Source organism: Scomber scombrus, chromosome 10 (genome assembly GCF_963691925.1).
Source record: "Scomber scombrus chromosome 10, fScoSco1.1, whole genome shotgun sequence".
Lineage (NCBI taxonomy): Eukaryota > Metazoa > Chordata > Actinopteri > Scombriformes > Scombridae > Scomber > Scomber scombrus.
The window spans coordinates 14,217,171-14,242,651 of record NC_084979.1 but is presented as its reverse complement, the minus strand read 5'-3'; the positions used below and the strand labels follow the sequence as shown (position 1 = coordinate 14,242,651).

General features: G+C 38.6%; 3 protein-coding genes across 4 annotated transcripts; 1 reads left to right on the top strand and 2 right to left on the bottom strand.

The window, feature by feature from the left end:
* Window positions 1-106: 106 nt before the first annotated feature.
* Window positions 107-10,413, bottom strand: eps8l3b (EPS8 signaling adaptor L3b). Its single transcript, XM_062427237.1, has 21 exons — window positions 10,297-10,413; window positions 10,126-10,178; window positions 9,582-9,693; window positions 9,234-9,349; window positions 9,064-9,128; window positions 8,815-8,973; window positions 6,499-6,648; window positions 6,202-6,287; window positions 5,947-6,086; window positions 5,642-5,769; window positions 5,361-5,505; window positions 5,148-5,218; window positions 4,953-5,027; window positions 4,669-4,814; window positions 3,058-3,262; window positions 2,530-2,570; window positions 2,308-2,401; window positions 921-1,034; window positions 741-829; window positions 487-619; window positions 107-410 (listed from the first exon to the last, which is right to left on the bottom strand). The coding sequence occupies exons 3-21, from the start codon at window positions 9,617-9,619 to the stop codon at window positions 369-371; spliced, it is 2,037 nt and encodes a 678-aa protein (XP_062283221.1). The 5' UTR covers window positions 9,620-9,693; window positions 10,126-10,178; window positions 10,297-10,413; the 3' UTR covers window positions 107-368.
* Window positions 10,414-10,804: 391 nt separating this feature from the next.
* On the bottom strand, window positions 10,805-16,124 carry atp5pb (ATP synthase peripheral stalk-membrane subunit b). The gene is made up of 7 exons (XM_062427780.1): window positions 16,005-16,124; window positions 14,653-14,689; window positions 14,374-14,519; window positions 13,531-13,694; window positions 13,166-13,291; window positions 12,200-12,379; window positions 10,805-11,060 (listed from the first exon to the last, which is right to left on the bottom strand). Exons 1-7 carry the CDS (start codon window positions 16,030-16,032, stop codon window positions 10,983-10,985), a joined length of 759 nt encoding a protein of 252 aa, XP_062283764.1. The 5' UTR covers window positions 16,033-16,124; the 3' UTR covers window positions 10,805-10,982.
* A 1,069-nt stretch (window positions 16,125-17,193) lies between these two features.
* Window positions 17,194-23,700, top strand: LOC133987591 (TRAF3-interacting JNK-activating modulator). 2 transcript variants are annotated; one of them, XM_062427008.1, is made up of 15 exons: window positions 17,194-17,318; window positions 17,394-17,446; window positions 18,245-18,694; window positions 18,793-18,931; window positions 19,033-19,117; window positions 19,207-19,234; window positions 19,338-19,367; window positions 19,856-19,951; window positions 20,636-20,707; window positions 20,993-21,133; window positions 21,321-21,458; window positions 21,541-21,676; window positions 21,827-21,972; window positions 22,658-22,774; window positions 23,074-23,700. In XM_062427008.1, exons 3-15 carry the CDS (start codon window positions 18,278-18,280, stop codon window positions 23,272-23,274), a joined length of 1,746 nt encoding a protein of 581 aa, XP_062282992.1. In that variant the 5' UTR covers window positions 17,194-17,318; window positions 17,394-17,446; window positions 18,245-18,277; the 3' UTR covers window positions 23,275-23,700. The 2 variants fall into 2 exon arrangements, with proteins under 2 accessions (XP_062282992.1, XP_062282991.1); XM_062427007.1 differs by lacking the exon at window positions 17,394-17,446.
* Window positions 23,701-25,481: the final 1,781 nt, after the last annotated feature.

Below are 25,481 nucleotides of genomic sequence, written 5' to 3'. Positions count from 1 at the left end.
TTTCAAATACATATATCTGTACAATAAATTACATTTAAGGATGAATCAAAGGAAAATGTAGGGTATACGTAAATATGCAGCAGAAGTGAATATAGTTATACAAAAAATGTTTGATTGAACAAAGGTCTACATACATTTTTTTATTTAACCACAATTCAGAAAACTATACATGAAACAAACATACAAATAATCTCAATTTTTGCTGCTAGTAATATATTTGACTAAATCTAGTAATTCAGTAAGAAATCAGCATTTCAGTCATGTCATCCACACAAACTAATTTATGACATAATGAATTGGACAAAAAAATCTGGATGTTGATCTGTGGATGAAGATTCAGGAGAAACTTTTTGCCATGTCGTTGTTCATTAGTAGCGGCCGTTGTAGGGGCCTGACGGTTCACTTGCGAGCTATAGGGAGCAAAATGAAACATCACTGATTTGTTAGTCTTGTAAGTGTGTATATATTGAATGGTACAATACTTACAGCAATGGCTGACTTAACAGCCTGAAGCTGGAAGAAGACCTTCCCTCCCTCCTCTGGACACACAGTCCTTATCTCATCCTTGGTCATCCCCAGCAGCTGTTTACCATTCAGCACTCCAAGGCTCGATGCAGTGCTGCTCAATAAAAACCACAAAACACAATTATACGGCCTCATCATCGAGTACCTGACAAACATATTAAACAAACACAAACATCTCTGAAGTCCCTCATCTGCCTGTGGATCATGTCACTCACATTTTGGAGAAACCTTTGTAGTCCAGCCAGGCTTTGACCTCTGCAGGCATGGAGTGCATGTCCAGAGTCACTGGGCCACGAGGGTCTCGCTGTGAGGTGGAGGGAAGGGAAGAAAATGTCATTGTGAAATCTGTTAAATACGTCACTCAGCAAAGCTACAATTTGTGTCACTTAGCTCACCAGATCGTCTATGGGCCCGGCCCTGTTCATCGGCTCCAGGACGTTCTGAGGAACGTTGCCTTCCTCGTTACGGTTGTTACGTACGAGCCACCACTGCTTTGTTTTATTAATCACCTGCAAATAAAAAACAAAAAGAACCAAGTATCTGAATGTTAATACTGATGGTAATGATTAATGACAGCTATCATTGTGACGGTGGTGAATATACAAACAGGTTTAAACTGAGTGTGTAAGTGCAATATGCAAAGATTTAAAGGGTTAATTAAGCCCAAATCAGATGTCAGCATTTCAGAAGCAGTCTTGTTTGTACTGCCAGATTTAGTGTTTTGTTGCATTGTTCTGTCTGTCACAGAATTTTAACTCATCATCTACTGAAAACTTAAAATTATAGGCAATAAATTAACCTCTAAAGAGAGGGTGCCAATATTAACACACAGAGATGAGTGACAGTAATATCAGCATAAATATTGTGTATATTCCATTTAATAATGAGCTACATTTGTACATCTGGTGAACATAATGACACCTTAGCTACAAAGGTTGAAAAAACAGCTGTTGTGGTGGATGCGGCATCTATAGACTATTTTTCTCCTGTTTGATAGCCAACATAATCAGAGATTATCAGAAGAGGTAGGTGTCGAGAACAAATCCAGGTGTAACAATAACTTCAGGTCCAGATTATGTTCGACTGGTGGAAAGTCTTGACCATTTGAATGCACACCATTGAAAATTGCATATTTGCAAGCTCTAACTCTAAGCACATGTTCTGTTGCACTGAACGTGTGTGAGAAAAAAGTCCCACACTCATAGTTGATCATTTATTTCTATGTTTTTTTAAGATGCATTTATCTATATATTTATTTATTAGATGTACTTTCTTAAATGCTTGGTCACTGTAAATGTAGGTCATCTCTTGTGTAATGTGTTGTGATCATCATATGCCTTCAGAGAGACAGCAGTTCTTTTTTTAATAGATGCATCACATGTATGTGTTAACACTACGGCCTTTATTTATTTGAATAGAGTTCAGGATCTTGTGATGTGTTATTATTAAGTCGATGGGACCCTCTGCTGTCATAGCATTATGTTTAAAAGATCTTGTAAGTTTAACTCGTTGTATGATGTGATGATTAACCAGCAGATAAGTTTGTTTTGTCCAGTTTTCTTATAATAATCGCACCCTTGTGTTTTATCTTTTGAGATGTGGAAAGATTCCTATCACCTCCATATTATACAATACACTTATTCTTTCAAAAACCTGCAAGTGTTTGAAGTTTTAGAAGAATTTAAGGCAGTTTTCTACGACACATGCCAAATTAATGTAATGTAACAAGCAATCTTCACTCAGACAAACACAAAGATGATTCTTGTATTTTTGTTTTCTCACCTCGACCACTTCCCCCTTCATTAAGCTGAGCTCTTGGTTGTTCCTGGCCATAAAGTCGTAAATGACACGCATGTGCAGGGGTGACTCACTGGAGCTGCAGACACACATATTTAGTAACAGCAATGCACATGACCAGATAAAGCACAGTGAGCACAAATCAAAGATGTGTTTGCCCTAAATATGATCATAAAGCCGCATTTACTGCAGTGTAATAATGCTCACCGGGATGGCGGTCGGGAACTCCATGGACTGTTGCTCATAGGCTGTAGAAGACAAAATTATATAACTGAATAAATATACCGTATCACTGGCTTGTGATAATGGCTTCACTGGAAATTTTAGTTCTCCTGTTGCTTTGAAAACCTACTTATTAAAAGGAAATGACTGCCAGATGGTAGCTGTAATTACAATTGATAGCCATTTAAAAAACTGTCAATAACCAACTGTCAACCATTTTTCAATGGAGGTTACTATATTATTTTATTCACTGCCAACCTGCAGTGTCAACATACTTTATTAATCACTCAGTTAATGAATAATAGTTTCTTAGGTGCTGGAAACCACAGGGATAAATCACAAGTTACCACATGGAAAAACTAGTTTAACATTGGGTTGTGTTGTTGTGACATGTTCCTAATCTCAATGCTACAACATAAATACAGTATCAGGCATATTGCTGTTGCCATTGAAAGTCATCATTTTTTAAATCTCTAAGTTGATGGTGAGTTATTGTGTCACATTGTTTTATACCTCTTGCATCCCTCTGGGTGGGAAACCCTGACTGTCGTTTATCTGTCCGTTGGGGTGACCAGATGGGAAGCGCTGGCTGTTGCTCCTGCTCATTGGACTATTCTGGAAAGCTGGCTGGGAAGGCAGGCGTATTGGGGCAGGAGGCTGCCAGCCATCGTAGAACTCTGGGTAGTAAGGTGGGACATCATCATCTGGCCATCTAGATCTGTGAAGTGACAGGGGCAGAAAACTGTCAGCTTAGTAAAAAAAAGAAAAGGAACAGACTTTTTGTTGCTCCTTTTTCACACACAATTCTCAGCTCAGTCAAACATGGCAAATGTAAACCACACGCAAACAAAACAGAAAGAGATTTTCCTCTCTGTAATCATTCCTCCTCTTCATACTGTCCATTCAAAGATCCCCTTCAAATGTGCTTTCAACGTAAGCAATGGGGAACAAAATTCCTCATTTTGTGCAAACGTGAATTTAAAAGTTTATCTAAAGCTAAAATGATTCTTTAGCAGTCAAATAGAGTAGATATCCTCCACAGTTTGTTAGCATCAAATTCCCTCTTTGTGTTTCCCAGTTTAGCTGCAATGGAAGGATTGTAACAAAGAGGGATAGTAACCATGTTAGTAATCCATGTCTGGATGTTAAATATTAAAGGTAAATACTAGATTGAATCAGCTGGAGGGACAAACTCTTGTGAGTTTGGTTAGGGTTCGGCTTAAGGTTGGGGTTAAGGTTAAGGTCAGCATACAAATCTTGCAACAGTTACGCAATTTGTCCCTTCAGCTGCTCCAATCTAGCACCAACTGAGTCAAAACATGGTTAGTTTAAGACTTGAAGCAAGGGGAAACAGCTAACCTGTCCAAAGAGCACCTCTAACACTGATTAACACATTAATTCTCGTATATGTTTAATCTGAACAAAAAATGAAGTAAAAAAAAACCGTTACAGAAGGTATCTTGAGAGTATTTCTTGCACAATGACCTAATCAGTCACTGGTTGCCTGGCAGTGACGTCCTGATAGTCATCAGACTTCGTTTTTAACCTTTGAACAGTGCCAGGATAGCTGTTTCCCCTGTTTTCAGTCTTTATGCTAGGCTAAGCTAACCAGCTGCTGGCTGTAGCTTCATATCTAAACTAACAGATGTTAGAGTGGTATTGATCTTCCCATAACTCTTGGCAAGAAAGTGAATACATGTATTTCCCAAAAATTATCTGTATTATTAAATGGCTTTATCATTAAAACTGACCTATAAAACATTAGTAAACTCTAACTAACCATAAGTTAATGGAAATTAATATATTTATTTATTCATTAGCATTTGAAATTCATGTATCAGTCACAGAAATTCCTTATTTTCAAATGACAACCTTTGAATTCTCAAGTACAATTTCCCATCTTAAAACTGAAATTATAGTGAGTTTTTTTTCCTAATGTTTTTCCCCCCAAATGTCATACATTTACTCTGACAGATCTTTACATATCAGTAAACGAACACACTACTTCCCACACAAGGGTGTGCCAGGACAGTTACAGATGCACTTACAATCAGAGAGCTGTATACAAGAAGGTAACAAGGTTTATAAAAGGCTTTAGTGGGAGGATTGTAAAAGCCACCCTACCTGGGGATATTCCAGCAGTCTCCCAGAGAGCTCCAGATTTGGTCCTCCTCTGGGTTAACGACCTCACCCATCAACCGCAGTGCCGCATCTGTCAGCAGTGGAGAGAGCACAGTGGGAGGCAGGTCTGCAGGATAATGAGGCAGTATCTGTGGGGGGAAAAAAGAAAACAGAAGAATGATTCACTGTCACATGAGAAATATGAATTCAACTAATGTAGCAGAGTGACAGTGACTTTGAAGAACTGGAATCTAGATTCAGCCAGTCAAAAATAAGTTTGAGCTCACCGTGCTTAAACTACTAAAGAAGATGTGAACATAGTCAGGAGCACTGGGGTTGTTCAATGCCCTGTCCAACTGGCCCTGTAATGTAAAAACAAACAAAAACGTTTTTTGGTCACTGTTTTGGGCTACAATCACTCATTTAATTCAACATAAACCCCTCTGGACAATAAGAAATATGTGGGGATATTTAGTGCTTACCAGCAGATTGAATCCATATTTAATTTTCTTAAGATAGGACACATATTCCTCCCAATATGGCAGACTAATAGCTGGCAGAGATAAGATGACGTCAAATATTTATCACGCAAATATCTTTGCTATCAGTATGTCTGTAGATCTGTGGGAGGTTACTCTGCAGTAATTACTGCAATAACATGTACCCACAGAAGATAAAATGAAAAGAGGGATTACCATTTTCATTAGATTTCTCCTTCTTCTTCTTCTTCTTTAAGCCTTTCTTTTTGCTCTTCTTATCTTGCCCTGGAGGTGCATTTAATGCAGCAGACACTTTGCCCATGAAAATCTCCATATCATCTAAAACATGGTTCAAAATGTCCTGTGGAAAGCATGGAATGAAACAGTCAGTGGCACATTGAGGGTTTGTAAAACACTATCTAAATAATAGAAAAAACAAAATAATACACAATGTTCATGATAATTTATCACCAATATATTTTAATGCCGGCACTGACCATGTTCCTGTCAGTGTCCATATGCTCAGGTGACAGACCCATATCTGGGCTGCTCTGTAGTTCATGAAGATCAGGCTGCTGCATCAGTTCTTCATGTGGGGTGTAGATTTGTGGGCGAGGCATAATTTCTGAGTGGAACCCAAGAAAAGAGTTTGTAGGCAAATACCTACATGACTTTGTTGACCATTGTTGACATAATATAAAAATGCCCTGGATAGTTTTTCTTGCAAAACTTGGCTTATTTGTGAAGAAAACATCCATAAAGTTTTTTTCATACACTTACAATGGATTAGTCCAAGCTTTACCTGGTTCTCTGCTGTTGCCCCACTGTGGCGCCAGGTGGTCTGGCAGTGGCAGGGTCCTTTCTCGTTGCATAGGATGAGGCCCAGCCTGTCTGAAACTTGAACCTGAAGCATGTTGCCCTAAGATATTCTCATGATTACCCCTGTAAACATCAACAGCAGACTGCATTTGAATCAGTTTACTGTTTGATTTTGTCATTTGATCCTTTATTAATGACTCTGTGTTGGCTGTATGTGTGTGTTTTGAGCTGTATGTACCTGATGTTTGGCTGCTCCCTGCGTGGTTCCACATGACTACCTCCTTTTTGGATGATCTTATCCAGATCCCTCTTGATGAGGTCCGCCTGGTAAATAAAACATACTTTGAAAAACTCCCACATGATCTAAGCAAAAGCTACATCCAAGTTGTTATGAAATAGGCTTCGGAGAACTGACTGATTTTAGAGATTACACTTCAATGTGACTAACACATCCTAACTTTTCTGGAGGCTTTCAGAAAGTCATAGCATGCACATGTCAAACGATCACTGAGGTTTCTGGTAAAATGCAACTCACCCCAGTCTCCTCACACTGGAACAAGTAGACCTGAGTGATGCGTTTGCTGCGTTCCTGCAAAGTTACTGTCAACACAGAGTTGTAGGCACAGGTATCCAACACAGCTTTGGTGTTTTGGATGCTACTCAAAGGCAGCGCCTCCAGCTCTGCCTTCAAAATCACAATGAACAGGACAAAGATCATGACAATGGGTTTATAAAAGTGAATGTGAGAATAACTGCAGTTAAAATGTAATGTAAAAAGCATCAACATACAGTACTAGTCAAAAGTTTGGAAGTCAAGGAAGTGCTTTGATAGGTATTGTGCATTTAAAAAGTGGAGCAAGGATCCTGAAAAAGTGGTGATCAAACTGAACAAATGCAGGTTTATTTATAGCCTACTGAATGAAAATTAATTCAGATAATATAATGAAAAATAAAGGAGTTAAAAGAGTAACTGCTTTGAATTTAATCTATTTTTGTACTTTGTAACAGATATTAAACTCCTCCATGATTTTTCTCTTCATCTACACACTAAAAATTACTTTCCAAGTATCTCATATTTTTGTGAAAAAACAGCTAAGCAGATTTCTCTTATAGTAAAGATATTCAAACAGTTGTTGCTGTTACTTTAGGGTGTTTTCATACCTATAGTTTGATTGTTTGGTCCGCAGCAGGCAATAAATTGTTACAGTGTAGTGTACTGACTGGTACTGTTCGGTTTCACATACGCATATTTCTAAACGAACCAAAATACACAATAGTTGAGCTGACTACTCGTCATAGGTCATTTTGGTGTTTATCTTCTTCATTTTCCTCTTTTGTTAATAACATGCACTGAAAAAAAATCACTGGATACAGTCTAGTTTTGCTGCAAGCCAAATTTCAGACAAGATATATATATGCAGTGGCGATTTTAGACCCTTTTTAGGGGTGCTCAAGTACCAAATTTGATCTCAGCACCCCTGAAAATAAATAAATAATTATTGTATTTTTTCCCCAAAAATTATTTTATACAACTTTAATTATTTTGCGAGCCTGTCTGTTAGAGACAGGATTCATTAACTATCTCAGGGTCCAGGGTCAGCGTTAACGGGTTAATCACAAAGAGATTAAAGGCCGGGTATAAAATGTTACATTTTTTAATCGGTCCTGACTGACTCACTGTCACAGTCTGCCGTTATAATCGACCTCTATAAACTGTGCACAGTGTACAGCATGTGTCCATGTCAGGCGTCTCACTGCTGTTGTCATATTCCTGCACTGTCAGCACGGACTCGCCCTGCCAGTAGGACATGTCGATATGCGCAGTCATATTACCGGCATTTTACCGGGGTTGACATGGAGCGCACACACCAACAGAAAAAAAAAGAAAATCGTTTTCGTTTATTTGCACGTCGTCGTCTTCTTTTTATAAAGTCACCGAGGTTGAAACAAGTAACCAGCCTGTTTTGACCATGTAAGGAGTAGAAAGTCCAGATATTTGTATTCTAATGTAGGGAGTAAAAGCAAAAAGCCGTCAGAAAAATAAATACTCAAATAAAGTACAGATACCTGAAATATCTACCTAAGTAGGCTACTAACGAAGTACAAATACTTCGTTACTTCCCACCTCTGTTTATTTTTGGCAAATGATAGTTTGAAAACGAGGCGCAGCTCCCACTGGAAAATAATCTGATGATCTACTGGAGTCACCGAACTTCAGCGAGAAATATAAATGAAATATAAAATATATGAAATGAAATATATATCTGTCCTCTTTTGGTGGATTGTTGCATTCTGACCAACGAACCGAAACAAGGAGTCAAACGAACTATGGTTCGATTAAAACGCACTAAATGCTGTTGTTAGTGTGAAAACGCCCTTACACATAGCTCCTCCAATTATGTGCACCTTTGATCTGGAGCTGTATTTTATGGTTTGGTTTAGATTAGTGTGCTTCCAACTTGGCAACAGTTTTCTCTCGACAGTACAACCCGTGTGCAGGAAGTGAGGTCTTTAAAAAAAGTTTTTTTCTGAATTTGGTGTGGAAGTAAGTTCTTCTCTCACCTCTTAAAGCCCTGACCTCAACTCTATCTGGGACAAGAGTCAACTGTGAACCAGACCTTACTGACCTTACTAATATTCTTGTTGCTGAATGGGATGAAATCCTTGCAGCCAGACACCAAAGCCTCATAGGAAGTTTTAATATATCTTTCTTATACTCTGTTATATTAATACCTGTAGTTTTGGAACCGTCACTTATGGGTGCACTGTTCAAGTGTAACATCTTTCATCAAATCCAAAAGACATCTTCACACATTTTAGCAAAAAAAAAAGAAGGGGGGGGGCGACTTACTTTGGTCTCAATGTCACTGAGTAGCAGATATCCTCCCTGAGCCTCCATGACCATTTGTTGAGGCCACAGGCGACCTTTGACATCCAGCCTTTTAAGCTTGGCCACACAGTCATCCACTGACCTCATCTCCCGGCCATCCAGATCACAGGTGAACAGATGCTGTGGAATCAATGTGGAGAGTCATGAGTGAAGATAGCTACAGGTTGTACTGTGTGTCTCTATGCAGTTGCAGATTTCATACTCATTTACCTCCACTCTGACATGAAGGTTGTCAGGATGTCTGTTCAGCACATCAGAGTACTCCTTTCTCTGCACTGATGTAAATCATATTTTCATTAAAAGAGAGGAACACTTTTTGTTCTCACTAAAATGAAACTATAATCAGACAGGATGTGTGTTTTTTTTATGTCTGAACATACTGTATATGGATTTGCCATTGGGCCTGGATGTGTTGCTTCTTTGCAGTGGAGAACCCCTTAGGTCATCTTGTTGGAAACCCCACCTCTGCTGAGGAAGGTCCTCTTGTGGGAAACCCCTAAAATACAATAAATGGTAACATATCAAACTTCATCAGCCTGGGACACTACATGTCAATAAATTAATCATTTCCAAACTCAATTGAGATGCATAGTCACTATAACATAGTGGAGCTTTATCTCTAGAAGGTGTGAAGGAGTGTGTAGATGTGTGGTAAAAGTCTTTATATTGCGCTGAAAGGCTTAGCGAAACTGATACCAGTGACCAAACATCAAAGTGAAATGACTTACCCTGGGGAATAAGAGAAGGGAGCGTTGTTTCCATACATTTCCCAAATACAAAATGTCTGACAAAGAAAACTTTGGACTGACAAGAATCACTCAGAAGCTTCTTCACACCAACCTGTAACAATACGATTAGGCAAAATAACACCCCATATTACATTTATACTTCATATTAAACCAAGAGAGATGGTTGCTTGGATACACTGTTGACATAATATACAAAGTATTTGTTCACCCAATTGGGATAGTTAAAGATTTAGACAGATTCACACTAAATTTAAAAAGGCAAGAAAAACACCACAAAGCATTAAAAGTGAAATGCTCAGTTAATGACTTACATGTTATGTTGTAACTCAAGGTTTAAATTAACAAAAACTTTCAATAATGATTAATCTGTCTTGTAAGCTTTATCTCTGGACTGGACTTGGATCAGTAATAATGAGGTTTTGAAGCTGATCAAACACATCACTGATACAAACACCTGCCCTAACTCAACAATACAAAATTGATGTATATTATATTAAAGGCAGAACTTCAAGCTATTACGTACCTCCCGGATTGAGTGTAGGATATGAGATTTTCCTGTCAACAACAGTCCTGTTTCTGTAAGAACAAACACACTTCCATTTCTAAGCAGGATGTTACGCCTCCACCAGTTATTTTACCTCCTTAAATTATAACCTCTTTTCATATCAACATCAGTCATTTCTTCAATTGTTACCTGTCAGCTGCTCTGTGGTATCATTGTTCCTCTCTTTCAATCAGATTCTCTACCAACACCAGTCACAGCAGAAATAATTTGTCCCTCACACGGCTTGATGAGAAAATTCACTTTACTTCCTGCTTGGAGCACCAGGATCAAAGTGCAATGTTATGATGGGAGTGACGGATGAAGAGGGTTGGCCTGATTTGTGATTTGAGAGTAAGTATTTGAGGTATGGTGGAGGGCAGCAAATCTCCGGCTCTTTATGAGTCCAAAGGTTTTCAAATGCTCCACAGTATCTCCCTCAGAGTGATCAAAGGTGTTCATGTACTCCAGAAACAACTCTTAAGCAACTAGCAAACTAAAGCTTAATCTATCATGGAGATAAAAAATAGTGACGTAACCATAGATGTGACATACACCTAACGTCACTGAGAAAATATGAGGGCAAAGATTAACCAAGCTATTCAAAGAAAAAAAACAAAATGTTGCTTCAAGTGTAAAAACACAAAATAGCCAGTCGAAGTTGAATAAGAGAACCATTTATTTTACCATCAGCTGACGTGTAAATACTGTACACACTCATAATATTGACAGAGACGATCTTTAAAGAGGAAATAGTTTATTCTGTAAAGAAAAGTCAGCGTCTCGTCTTGGGACAATGAGTTGGGGTTGAGAGGAGCCTTCTCTGAAGACTCGACAGTTTAAGCGGTAGCTTTGGCCTGAGTGTTCTTGGCCAGAGCCTTCAGGTCTGTGATGCACTTGGCGATGCTCTCCTTCTCCTGAAAAAACAACCAAAGAAACAGACATGAATGACTTACTTAAAAGATAAGAACAGTAAGAGCTCATGTATATATATATATATATAAGATTAAAAACTTACTTGCCATTTCTATTTTCTCACAATAAAGATAAAATCTTTTTATATTTCACTTAAAAAAAATTTTTAATTAAAAAAACAAATAAGGCCAGGAGCCCTGATACTAATGTCAAAACAATAACTGTATTTCAGTACTGATTAGTATAAAAAGTTCAATACTGTGTGAACATAAGCGGCCGTAAAACTGTCCCTTAAATAAAGTTTTGATTTAAATCAGTAATTATCTGAGAGAACAGGCAACAAATCTAAGCAGACGTGAACAAACTTTTAGTACTTGTTGATGCTCATTACATTTAAGCTACCAAAAATGGATTGAGGTTTGAAACCAGGCTGTGACAATGGCACTAATCAAAATTATTAACTAAAATTCAGGGGTGGATTTGACATGCTCTGGGGTTGTGTTGCAGCCAGTGACACAGGAAACACTGCACGGGAGGAGGGAAGAATAAATATAAAAATAAATAAACATCATACTGTCTGTAAAAAGCTGAAGCTGAAAATTGGATGGCTTGTGCAACAGGACATAGCATGAAATCAACCAAAGACTACCTGAAGAGACACAAGCTGAAGGTTTTGGGGTTTTATTTCCATCACAGTCCCCTGACATAATAGAAAATCTGTGGGTGGATCTTAAGAGCTGTGCATACAAGACGGCCAATAAATACTGCAGGACAAGAAACCTTTAGCGAGGAAAAATGGGACAAAATTCCCATGCAAGAACTAAAAGACTTTTAGTTGACTACAACAAACATTTGGAAGTTTCGATATCTGCCAAAGGGAGTGCTGCACATCCCACAATGTTTTTATTTTTGTTCAATTTATGAAAAAAGTAACTATGCATTAATGTTTGCTGAAAATAGTGTTGTATGTTCCATATCCTAGATAGATTTTATTAAAAATCAAACATTTGTTTTTTTCCCCCAACAAGTCAACAACATAATGTTATTTGTCAAGGGTTGCCCAACTTTTGCATACAACTGTAATTACACACACACTGACCCAGCAGGAGGCTGCAACAGTCCGACAGAAAGAACAACTGACCTGCTGAGGAGTGATGCTGCCAATGACGCTCTTCTCCACCCAGTTAATCATGTGCTCCTGAGCCATCCGGCGGTGGAGGTCCTGCAGGGCCACCTGGTAGTCCAAGCGTCTCTTCACCTCATTGGTCACCATGTGTAGTCTCTCTCTGTGGTTGGTCTCCAACAGCATGGCCACATTGTTCTGAGAGGGGACAAGAGCAGTCCATGCAAAACGTTATCACCACATCACATACATGGACGTCAAATGGATGTCTCCTGTGTCTTTTTTCACTACCTCATCAACCTTCAGGTTGCAAAGATTTTTTTCATTATCAACATAAGCAGGTTAAAATAAGTCACGCTGGGATTTTTAAAGCCTTTATTATTAGGCATATAAGTTCACTAGTTCATGGTCAGCAACTTCGTGTGCTTTCAATGATTTATATGTACTCTCAACCTTTTCTTTGAGTGACCAAAGAGACATACAGCTCTAAACATCAAATGTATGTTAATTGTTCAAGTCACTTATGAAAAACCCTTAAACAGAAAAAGATCCAAGTCCCTTAGTCCAGGCTTAATAAAAGAATGTCAGGCAGGCACATATTTTCAAACAAACTGACAATAGTTAAAGGGAGATGCAACTGTAACTCTGCTATTCAGTGATAAAATTGGTGCCACAACTTGAACATGAAGTAATTTTGACTGTGTGGTAGAATGTAGATGAGATTTCCTCTCAATATCACAGCTTTACCCATTACCCCCATAGCAAGTTTCTTTGGCCACTCTCTGATGTTGTTGCAATTTCTGCTGTTTGCCAGCAGAGGTCCATAAATACCAAATATTTCTCTCAGCATCTTTAAATCCTGGAGATGAACATAGAAGGCTACAGGGGAACTATCAGCTTCTAGTAAGCCTTATTATATAAATATGGAGCACTACATTATGAATAGTTAAGATATAGGAAAATAGAAAGATCATAGCAGCTCACTCTCTTAGCATCGAAGAGAATTGATCTTCCCTCTGCTCTCCACTGCTCCTTCTTCTCGTCCTCAATAGCCTGAGTCAGGCTGGCCATGGCCACGTCCTTCACCTCCTGAGCCTTCGCCACCTTGTCCTGTAAACACACACAGAGGGATTGCAGGTTACTTACGATGTTTTGCACAAAAGACGATGAGTAATTTTGATTGAAAGTTTGCAACTGGATCACAAAGTCATCGGCCTATGACTTTGACTATCTGTCTATGACTATATGTCTATGACTATCTGTCAGTCTTTCTCAAGAATACTGTTGTTATTAGCCACAATAAAAAGATTTTAAAAAGAGAAAAAAAAACCCATATCAGACCAGCCTACCTCATTCAGTTTGTCAGCAAAAGCTGCAACACTTGGACCGAATTTCTTGACACCATAGATGATGACAGCACCTATGGAGGCAGCAGCTAAGGTCTCGTGGTTGATGACATAGATTTCCTTGGAAAGCATGTAGACAAGTAGGCCAGTACCCAGCATGTAGGGTCCTAGTGGATAAAGGAAAAATTAAGATTTTTTTCATCATCACTCATCTGACAATCATACAGCAGCTTATTTCTGTGGAAAATGTATGAATGCAGGGAGCTGGAGCACACCAACAATAACTGGTGGGATATGCCTTCTAAATCACACTCAAATCTGTCTCTGGGCTTCCAAAAGATGTGTGATGGGTTTACGTTTAAGAACACACACACATTTGCACCAATGTCAACTTTATTTCTATGACTAAACATAATACAGACATTAATATGCAGAGCAGGACTGCAACCTCAGTGTTACTGCCATACATATTTCTCTTGACAAAACATGTCAACTTTTGGCTGATTGACTGATCTCTAGTGTCTCACATCCTACCATAATTATCAGCCAAGTAAAACCATTTATGACTTTCATGAAAAGTACTGAGTTGACACATTTAGTGGCATCATACTGAATATTAAACTAAGGACTTTTTTCTGTCTATAAGTTTGTGTTTGGGCTAACAAGGGTGAATAAGTATCATTTTTGTGATGTGTTAATGGTGAAATTGTTTTTTAATGTCAGTGATGAGTTTTTTTCAGACATTCAGCATTTCACTTCTTTTAAAAAGTGACTGTCAAAGCCTGTCATTTAAAATGAAATTAAATAACTCTGATTAAGTCATGCTTCTGGTTCCAGCTTACTGACCTGTAACTCCAGTTTTGGGGTACAGGAGCTGGAAAATCTCCTCTGGGAAGATACCATGACGGACTTTGCCTCCCTTCTCTGGCAGAGGGGGCACTGGGGCCAGGCTCTGGGACGATGTGTGCAGAGAGCGAGACGCCTGGACAAGGCTGTGGGAGACAACACTGAGCTAAAGCTTCGAGAGGCACAGCAATCATATTAAGTTTATCAATTCTTATACAGATGTGTTATTATGCCAGTAACAAATACAGTAAAAACTATTTTTAAGACAAAAATACTTACCCAGCGCCAAGGGGGCCACTGCCTTTCAGGGCACTGGCTGCAAACAACAGAACACAGAATTACAGAAACAGTAATTTTTATTCATGTTTTATCTGTTGATAAAAGGACAGGTTCCGGTTTTTAAGTCGGTCTAAAACAACAGCCAGGTGCCCAAATAAACACTGAAACATTTTTTTTTTTAAAAGAAGATCCCTTCATGAAGAACTTACAATGTAAGTGACGGGGGGCAAAATCCACTGTCCTCAAACAAAGAGTAAATATGATGCTAAAAAGACTGTAATGTGGCAGATAACCATGTCATATGATAAACTCAGACAGCTGAAGCCTCATATCGATGGTTGAAAATCAAAACCTATCTGCAGGATTTTCTGATTGGTGGATTTCATTTTTGGATGATGAAAACAGGGAAGGATGCTCATATTCAGTCTGTCTGCAAGATAAGTTCAATTTTCAGATAGGAGGTTTTGCGTTTCAGCCATCGATAATGGACAGGACACACTGTGAATTTTGGGCCCTGTCACTTACACTCAAAGCACATTTGAAGGAGATCTTTTAATAGCCAGTATGAGCAGGAGGAATTATTACAATAAAGAAAACCCCTTTCAGTGCTCATATAGACACCTGACTGTTGTTTAAAGATACATTTAAAAAATATATAAACCTCTTCTTTATAGCTGTTGATTAAACATGACTCAACCAAAATGACTTGTATAACCTTGAAGGGAGCAAAAACTGCACGTCTCCTTCCTCAAGTCCACCTCATTAACTGGTGTATTTAATCTTCCTGTGACCAAACTTAACATAAACCCAGTTACAGGGTGAGGCTTTCCAACACCTAATGACAACGTAACATCAATTAAACGTCTGATAGCAATATGTCTGGCTTCAAATGAACTACCTGTGATGGCATTAAAATAAAAATGCACTTCTGGTGGAATTGCATTGTGAAGACAGTGTTGTTTGTTCTTATTAGAAACACAAAGTCAATGCTAGCTGTCAAAAAGGTGACATTTGCAGGCGTGTAGCGCTAACGTTAGCTATTGTAGCCTTAGTCTGTATGCTGGGATGTCACCTAAAGCTAACTCAGATCTACCTGATGATGTCTGCAAAGGCTGCACAATAAATAAACGTTGCCACAAATATAAATATGCTGTAAACTAGCAAGTTTTAGAGTAGATATGCACACTAGCTACATACAGCTAGCGTTAGCATGTCGCTCATTCAATGTGCGGCCTTCACTTTACCCTTCAGCTTCACATTCACTTTAAACTTTAATGTGTCCTACTTGACAGTTCAGTAATATAACATCTAACTGGGTTTGTTGACCACATAAAAAACACACAAGTGCTTACCTGAAATAATGACGAGCCTGGACAGCATGTTTGAAGGAGTTGTTGCTACAGCGGGCACCCTTGTTTCGGCCTCTTCGTGCCCTTCTGCAAAAAGCCACAAGGATGGCGGACACACGAGAAATCCTCTGGAAACATCGCGAGATTAAGCTATCTCTCCCTCTCTCCCCTCTCTCTCTCTCTCTCTCTCTTTTTTTTATTAGAGATTCATGGAGGAGACCGATAGATGGCGCTGCACGCAAAGGTACACCTTATCACCGTCCTGATGATTAATTTGGATTAATGAAGGTAATTAACACGTTAATGGGGCGCATTTGCGTTTTCACCTTATGCTAAAATCCAATTTAGACTAATTAATCTTGAATATTCACATGACCTTCATCAAAAATAGCACAGTAACTTACTTAGCACAATAAAATATTAAGTCAGGTAACTAAGTACATTTACTCAAGTACTGTAATTAACTACAATGCACAACATTTCAGAGGGAAATATTGTACGTCCTACTCTACTACATGCATTATTTATTTGACAGCTTTAGTTACTTTTCAGATGAAGATTTGACTCAATGGATAATATAACAAGCTTTTAAAATACAACACATTGTTAAAGATGAAACCAGTGGTTTCAACCTTTTTGGCTTTTGACATTTTACAAAAAGCACTGTGTAGTCAGGCTCACATCTCAGATGTATAAATTGTTAACAGCTCCAATAGTATTTTTCCCCTCTAAATTTCTCACATGGTTTAATTTCAATAAATGCACATAAAAAACACACAAGCATGCACATTCACTCTACCAGGTAATAACAGAGCTGTTGATGATCTGTATAGTCACATATGCATTTAGTATAAAGACAGGCAATTTAGAATAGACATTTTAATAATAAAAATGTTAACTGCTGTTAAAAAAAATTCCAAAAGGCAACCACACAAACAGTCTCTCTCTCTCTCTCTCTTTCTCTCTCTCTCTCTCTCTCTCTCTCTCTCTCTCTCTCTCTCTCTCTCTCTCTCTCTCTCTCTCTCCCAAGTGGCGTGTTTTATCCCAGACTGCATGCAGGGGGAATTGGCTGGGTCTGTCTGTAATCTTGGGGCCCACCCGTGTATGGCATCAGTTTGGTGTGAGTGGCTGGTGAGATAGAGGAACATATGACGCTGTGGGTTCTCTTCACTTCCTGTAAAATTATGCTCAACAGAAACAGCTACATGTGAAACACAGACAAAACGTCCGGACACTATTTCAGAAGAGTAAGAAAATGGATGACTTCCTAACAAACTCACAAAGAGTTTTCACCCACTGAATGAGATGGCGTAGAAGGTAAGCTTTATCATGGTTTCTGTTTATTAAGCAACATTTTTTCTTTGCATTATCTTGTGCATTTTCCCTCCACAGCTTCAATCAACAGTGACAAGGGCCTGGTCTGTCTGTGTTTGATAACTGTGGTTGTAAGTGTTAAAGGAAAGTTCTAACAAAATACAAAAACAATGCAAGTACTGCAGCATTTATTATAACACATTGCCTATTAATACTGCCATTACTTGTACTTTTATATTAGTATTTCTGGAGATACTTCTACTGCTGCTGCTTCCACTACAACATACCTGCATGGTTCACATAGAACATATATTTCTGAGCTACAAAGAGTATCCTGACTGTAAAATATACTGTTAGGACTCTGCATTTGTTGAGCAGTTTATGTCTTTATTAGATAGCAGAGAGTAGACAGATGTCAGGAAATGAAGGACAGGGAGAGACGCAGAATAACATAAAACAAAGATGCCTGGCTAGACTTAAAGCAGGGTTGTTTAAGTTCATGGCCGGCACCTTGACCCAACACCACCAGGGATGATTTGTATTTTACTTTATTTTATGCATTGCTCACACACCTTTGGCACACAGCCTGGTGATGCAGATCACTAATTGTCCATCTTTCTATTTTTTTGTTTAAGCAAGTAAAAGTCTTGAGATAAAAACATCAAGACAGTATTTAAGACATTTTTATTTATGCAAGCTAAATATGAAGGCATACTTCAAACATTTACTGTGCATTCTGTAAATATGAATCATTGGTTTGACACCTAAAAAAGACATTTGAACACAAGTAATTAGATGTAGCGTCTGAGCCATCATTCTGAACCTGCAGTGCTTAGAAATTCTCTTTTTAAGCACATAACAATTTCCCATCTCAATTGTTTATGCACTGTATTTCTCATATTCAATTTCGTGAAACATTGTCATTGTAGGCTCGAAGCACCGTAAAAACCAGAGGAGCTGCCATGGATGCCCTGGCTGTCAGTGGATTTCAGCTCTCCCCAGTGAAAGGCTTTGACCAGAAAGTGGAGATCCGAGCAGAGAAACATGAACACCTACGAGGACGTAACAATGTGACTTCTTGTCGGAGCCCTACGAGAGAATTTGACACAAAACTGATAAAGAATGAACTGAAGGAAAAGAGGCACCTGGAATTTCTCAGGAGGAGATCAGTCAGTCCAGACCTGTGTGGAGTGAAGTCTACAAACTGTTCCTCAAAAAGAAAAACTCCAAAGACATTTGCAATGAAGAAATACACTTCAGTCAGAAAGTCAGAGACATTGTATACAAATATCCAAAATACTCCAACTGCTAATGGACATCCAGTGATGATTTTAACACCAAACAGCAGTGTATCAGATGGCCCAAGCACCAGTAAATGGGTAAAGACAAAATCCTTTTTATATTATTTGTAGTACAACATCACAACATCTGTATTACAGATGTTGTAATCTTCTTTTATCTCTTCTCATTTCCTCAGGCTTCGTTATGGTCAGAACATGTAACGCCGGTGAGGCATGAGAAATACCACACAAGGAAACAAGTATATACCTCCACAACAGTGACAAAAGAATCAAACAAGAAGAAAAGCAAAGATAAAAGAGAGAATAGTATAAATGGTAAAAGTCCTGCCAATTACAGAAAAATTTGACATGAAGCTGTGAAACTATCTTTAATTTTTCAAACTAATAATGCTGTTTTTTTTCTACTCTTTTGAAAGCCCAAAATATGAGCCTCAAAACATTAATTCAGACTGAAAAGATTCAGCAGAAAAAGACAATGCGAGAGGCCACTGTGCAGACAGAGTGAGTGGGACTTGATTCATTAAGTCTCAAATTTCACATCATTGTTTTGTTTTAATGAATGAATGAAAAATATATTTTCTCCCATGCAGGTCTGGACTCGTCACTGTCAAGGAATCAGTGAGTTTCAAAGTTCCATTGGTGTTGATTTAAATGGCAGATTAGCAAAATGAGATGTAACAACTTAAACTGATTTTCTTGTTTCTCATTTTTCAAATAACAGGATATTCAGCAGTTAGCCGATTGCCTGCAGGTAAGCAAACCAATTCTTTCAGTCCATCCTGAGTTGTGTTTTGTTCAGTGTTTTTTTGGGAGATGATGTAACTTTTATAGGAATATGCACACTCACCCAAACCAAATGGGCAGGTGCTTCGCTGAAAGTGAGCAAATTTAGAAATAAACAGCCCGCACTCTGTCCATTTGTTATTGCATTGCCGAAGTAAGTTAATGACTATAAGATAATTTTTCTAACTTGTGTTACCACCTCGTTTACTTTTTTACAGACATGTCACCTGAGGCCACAATTGCTGTTACTAAGCAAAACTTTTTTTCTCAGACTTGCTTTGCTTAGACAAAAATAAAATGTAACTGTTCTCATTTCACCCAGTACATGAGCTGACAGCTTATCAATTAGTATTACCATCATATCAGGTTAACATTTGGAGAGAAAATACTGACTGACTTTAACCACATTCAGTATTTACATGTTGTTGCTCTCTCTTCTGCTCTGTTTTCTGTCAGGAGGCATTGTGGAGAGAAGACACAGTGAAGAAGAAGCTGGCAGCTCTCCAGGAGAAAACGTCAAACCTCATGAACTCCTCGAACAAAATATGGACAGTAAGACTCTTGACATAAATCAAACACACCTCCAGTGTTTTACTGTTACTGTTTCCAAACACCAGAAATATATTTCTCATTTTATGTTATATTATTGTTGGTTGCTCTTTCGTTCAGTTGATATAAGACTGAAAATGTTTTCGTCACGGTCGTGAACACAGCAGATGATGGCTGCTGCTACTTCAGGAAGGCCTGTGCAGTTTGTGGTTTGGAGCTTCCTGCTTCCGCCCCAGCCTACGCCGCATAGAACGAGTGCAAACTGTCATTCTTATGCATGAAAGGGTGTGATAGTTACTAACTATTATAGGTGTCATGCATCCTCATTAGCTCTCTTTTGGCTACTCTAGCTGTATTGAATGGCTTTTTTGTTTTTGTTTTTTGTAATTTGGGTAGTAGTTTATTTAGAATTGTTTATGCTTTAAATCTATAAAAGCTGGGTTTTTTAAAATACCAGGTATGCTGTCATTAGTCGACTTATATTTTATTTTCCACACTTATAACAGTGTAGTTTTACAGCACATTGTGATTTTTCTTGAGGATCACTGATGCTGCAAGTTCCTTGGTGCATTAGTGCGTGCAGACAGTGAAAGAGCACACTGTCACAGATTTTGCTACATGAACCATTAATTTTCCATCTGCAGGTTACAGCGTGACAGTCAGTCATTTCCTCTCTAACCCACACAGGCTCGCTGCAGTGAAGACCTGCTGAGAAACAAGATCAAGGCTCTGGAGGCTCAACTGCAAGTCTGCCTGCAGGTAAGAAACAGCAGCTAATGACAAAGAAACCACCACTGAGTTTGTTTGTTTGTTTGTTTGTTTGTTTTTATCATGTAGTATAAGTGTTGTCTTGTATTCTTTGTCTGCAACAACTCCAAAACATTTAGTACTTGTGTGTTTTCATTTAGTAAACAGCCAAGCTCCTCTGCACTTTTATCTGTCACGCAGCGATAATGCAGCGCCTGTTGAGCGGGCCTCTATGGTTTGGTTTTGCATTTCACCCCGTAAGCATTTGTGGGTTTAAGCACTGTTGTGTCCTTACAGAAATTTCCCAAGGATGGAGTGAAGAAACTGGTGCTGCAGATGGAAAAGCAGAAACTGATTTATGAAGAGAAGGCCCTGGTCGCCCTGCAGAAGGCCACGCAGGAGAAAACGGAGGCACTCACAAAGGCAGAGACAATGCAGGTCAAACATTTAGCTTTTAATGCAAATGATAAAGAGCAATGTTCTTTTTATTTGACTAAGGAGACTCAAGAGAGAGACACAGCATCATCGTCACTGACTTATTAGGGTTTTCTGCTGACACTGTCATATCAAAAAGTCATGGTTAACACAGCTGAATCTTGAAAATAATTTGTATTTTTGCCACCAGGAAGCGCTACTTACAGCAAAGGCAGAGGCACTGAAATGGCAGAGCCTTTATGAAGATCTGAAGCTGAGCTCTGCACAACTCAGGGAGCATCAGTACCTCAGTAATGAACAGCTGCAACAGCTGCACAGCCAAATCGAGGTAGGGTATTCTGTGGTATAATGTGGATCAGGTCAGACGTTTCAATGTAAACGGTTGTGAAAAACACACTTGTCCTGTGCAGCTTTCCAGGGCCAGAGAGGCCGAGCTAAAGGAGGAGGTGATGTCACTAAGACAAGAGAGGAAAGTGCTTCAATACAACATCTGCCAGCTGGAAGAAGACAACGAAGGTTTAAGAGAGGAATTCCAGCACCTTAAAGGTCAGTTTTTTTTCTCTGTGAATCTTTTTTGAAGGTATTATGAAGCCACTGTCAGCCTTTATCTGTGAGCAATATTTGTACTCTAAGTAGCAGTTAAAATACCGCAAAGACAACATGGCTCATATATTTTGAACACTTTCTGTTTCCCAGATGGCACCAATGAGAGCCAGGACATCACGATGCAGGAGTGTCTGACGCCAGAGGAAGCAGAGCCACGACTGATAGTGAAGAGAGACTCTCAGGTGGAGGAGCAGCTCCGTCACACTCAGGAGAAACTCCAACTCAAGGACAGAGAGGTAAAGATGAGATCCAGGCACACTTACAATATACTGTAACATTCACAACCATGATGTTGTCATTTGATTCAGAGAATCCTGGTGATAAATAAAGTGCTACAGAAAATCAGAATCTTATGAATCCACACTGGGTGAGGCATAAATAATATTCCAGTCATTTACAGACGTTCTCATTATCAGGTGTTGTGCAAAGCATGATGCATAATATCCTAAAATATAATAAGCGTTTTATTTACAAGAAATCTACAAGATGTATGCAGATTGTGTAAAATGTCGAGACATATTTTTTCAAAAAATCTCAACTTTCACTTGCTATGTTTTTTAAAATGCTTTGAAAATACATTCATGATTTATTAAAGATTACATGCCCTCATTCCTGGTTAATGTTTCAGAGACAGAAATGTCTGTAAATAAATGTTGAAAAATGCATTTCTAAAGATCTCATGTACTGTAAATCTATGTCAAATGTGTTGAGACCAAATTTGAACTACTGTCAAACATTCCCCTTCCATATGGTGTGTTTGTGTGTCTGTGTGTGTCTGTGTGTGTGTGTGTGTGTGTGTGTGTGTGTGTGTGTGTGTGTGTGTGTGTGTGTGTGTGTGTGTGTGTGTGTGTGTGTGTGTGTGTGTGTGTGTGTGTGTGTGTGTGTGTGTGTGTGTGTGTGTGTGTGTGTGTGCGTGCCAAGTGTGAGGAGATGCAGACAGAGCTGCATGCTATGGAGCAGGAATGTCAGTCCAGCCAGGCCCGGCTGTCGCAGTGCAGGGACGAGCTTCGGCAGCTCAGCAACCGCCGCAGGACACCGGTGAGCAGTGTGTGTGTGTGTGTGTGTGTGTGTGTCTGTGTATGTGTGTGGGTAAGGGAAGGTGAGATTTGATGTCCTTGCTCATACTCAAATGCTCTCACTTGCCTTTACATTGTAAATGCCCTGCACCAATTTATATTTTATACTTTGTGACATTTGTATTTTGAGATATTTGCTGCAATGACCAGAAGATCAGCTGCAAAGAATCAGCAATAAAGATTCTTATAACTATTGTGTCTATTACCATATACAACGTTATATATTTCATTTTGAATTCAGACATTGTCTTTTCTGTTTAGGCACGCTGTGGCTCCTGGTGGAGAGTGTGTGTGTTCTTCCTCCTACTCCTCGCTGTGGCAGGTGTTGCCATGTTGTGGTTGTGGCATCCACCTTTCAGGGAACAAGTTGAGGACCTTTACTCAGATATAGAAATACGCATCGACAACTATCTCATGGAAATGGCCTCTCCTCGACACTCAGGCTGTTTTAGACCAATATGATGATGTCACTGCTCAGGCATATTCACATAGTTTGTTGTTGCTTTTGTTTTTAAAATGTTAACATTTTTCTAGGATGTAGTTTGTTGATATTTTTGTATTTCTTATCATTTTAAACTTGGGATTCAAAGTCAGTGTGCTGTGAGATAATTTGTTGAGTGGGATGTACTGTATATGTTTGCAAGATCAAATACATGGGAACATATCTAAGTGTGAAAAATGCTGCAATGTTTGTTTGTAATTCAACAATGAAATTAGTCACTAGTTGTCTGATTTTAATGACACTGAAGATGACAAGAAAACGTTGAATGTATAATATCATAGTAGTTGAATAGCGGAAAAATAGGATGTGTCCTTTGTACTGTAACTGCTTATTTATTTAGAAGTACCAACTTGAATTATTAAAAATATTGTTTCTAACAAATGTTACTGGTGTTACTGGTTAGAGTTGTACTGCTTTGGTTTCTTTAATGTATTCTGCTGCATCTCTAACAATGAAACTCAAACTGAGACTCCAAAGATGTAAATTTCCTGTCTCATCTTTACAATGGTATCACTGATTAGTGATAAACGATCTCCACATACAGCCCTTTGAGTAAGATCTCATCCTGCTTAGTGATTAAAAAGTTACGTAATATACCTACCTGTGTGCTGCCACACTCAACCATACATACTGTATTAAGTCCTCATGAACCCTGCAGTGTTTCAAAGAAACACAAAAATAAAACATCTGAAATATGGTTCAGTGGTTTGATGCAAATCTCTATTTGACCTGTTTCAACTATTTCAAAGTTCATTCAACATTCATACTGACATAAATACATAAACCATTTCTTTTATTGCATTTTTCAAGTTCAAGGTTTTTATGTGTCACATATGCATCAAATATTTTCTGTGGATAATGGTAGTGAAATGCTTTCTGTTGTAGCTCGGTTCACTATACATATATGAAAAAGACTGAAGTAATAAAGTGATAAAATTTAGATGAGAGACAAAATAAGAAATGAACAAAATGACAAACACACATACAAGAAAAACAGAAAAATACTTGACTATATGTTAATCAATATTGCACACAAAAGGGAAAAACTACAGATGTTTTAACATTTTGAAACATATGTTATATTCATTTTTATTCACTTGTCACCATATTACTTATTCAATTTGTACCATACTAGATCATGAAGTTCATATATAAAACTGCAAATATTAGATGCATCACACTGCGATGGAGAAGCATCTCCTCCACAGTCAGTGATGTGATGGCACTGTGTGGTAACTACCAGCTGCTTATGTCTGTGCTAAACTCACAAAATGATTTATGGTAAATTCTACACAAACGTTCATGAAACTGACAGACATGACACATGGTGTCATCTATTGTCTGATTACACTCAAACTTAGAGACAAAACACACTCAAAACTGAACTCTCTGAGTGTGATGGAGCCATTGTTCATTGTATTCAGTGGTTTTAACTGTTCCAGATAAAGCTCTATTCTCAACAGGCACTGACGCAGCACATCCACCACACAGATCTGCATCCCTGTCTTTCACCCAGGTTTACCTGTATGTTCCCCAAATAAACTGCAGGTCATTGAAGAGATGGATCTTTGCTAGGCTGAGGTCAGTTTCCTGGTCAAACTGGCTCTGAAGGTAAGAGGTTGTGAAGTATGTACTGTGACTTGAGGGTTTTGTACAATATTTCCCAATACTGAAACAGTACATGAAGGGGATCTTGCCAAACTCTCTTTTACTTATAGAGCGATAATCCTGTGCAAGATGAGGACTGCAGTTCTGCTGTTTGTTGTGGGGCTGTGTGTGTTGAACGTCACGCTGTCCCTGAAAATCTGCGCTTTCAACGTTCAGAGCTTTGGTGAATCAAAGGCAAACAACAAGAAGGTTATGGGGATTCTACAAAAGGTACTCAGTTGTATGTGTACACAATGAAACATGACAACAACGTCCACAAAAAACTAGACTGCTGATGGATCTTTTTATTTTTATTTGTTTTGCTCCCAAGATTCTTTCTCGGTGCGACTTGTGTCTCATTCAGGAGGTACGAGACTCTAAAGGAGAGGCAATCCGAACCTTGGTTAAAGATCTTAACAGGTACGTGCTTTTGTCATATTATGGGTTTAAAAAACGCAAATTTTAAAGATCTGGTGAATAATCTGTCACATCCACATTATACATAACATGAACATCTTTA

Excerpts from the sequence above, each read along its gene's own strand:
- LOC133987591 (XM_062427007.1), top strand. The coding sequence starts at position 18,278 with ATGGATGCCCTGGCTGTCAGTGGATTTCAGCTCTCCCCAGTGAAAGGC. Across the intron at positions 18,695-18,792 it reads GCCCAAGCACCAGTAAATGG|GCTTCGTTATGGTCAGAACA; the intron begins GTAAAGACAAAA and ends TCATTTCCTCAG. Across the intron at positions 22,775-23,073 it reads GCAACCGCCGCAGGACACCG|GCACGCTGTGGCTCCTGGTG; the intron begins GTGAGCAGTGTG and ends TTTTCTGTTTAG.
- eps8l3b (XM_062427237.1), bottom strand. The coding sequence starts at position 9,619 with ATGTATGGAAACAACGCTCCCTTCTCTTATTCCCCAGG. Across the intron at positions 4,815-4,952 it reads TCTTTAGTAGTTTAAGCACG|ATACTGCCTCATTATCCTGC; the intron begins GTGAGCTCAAAC and ends TTCCCCCCACAG. Across the intron at positions 1,035-2,307 it reads TGAAGGGGGAAGTGGTCGAG|GTGATTAATAAAACAAAGCA; the intron begins GTGAGAAAACAA and ends TTTTATTTGCAG.
- atp5pb (XM_062427780.1), bottom strand. The coding sequence starts at position 16,032 with ATGCTGTCCAGGCTCGTCATTATTTCAG. Across the intron at positions 14,690-16,004 it reads CAGGCTCGTCATTATTTCAG|CCAGTGCCCTGAAAGGCAGT; the intron begins GTAAGCACTTGT and ends TGTTGTTTGCAG. Across the intron at positions 12,380-13,165 it reads TTCTCTTCGATGCTAAGAGA|AACAATGTGGCCATGCTGTT; the intron begins GTGAGCTGCTAT and ends GTCCCCTCTCAG.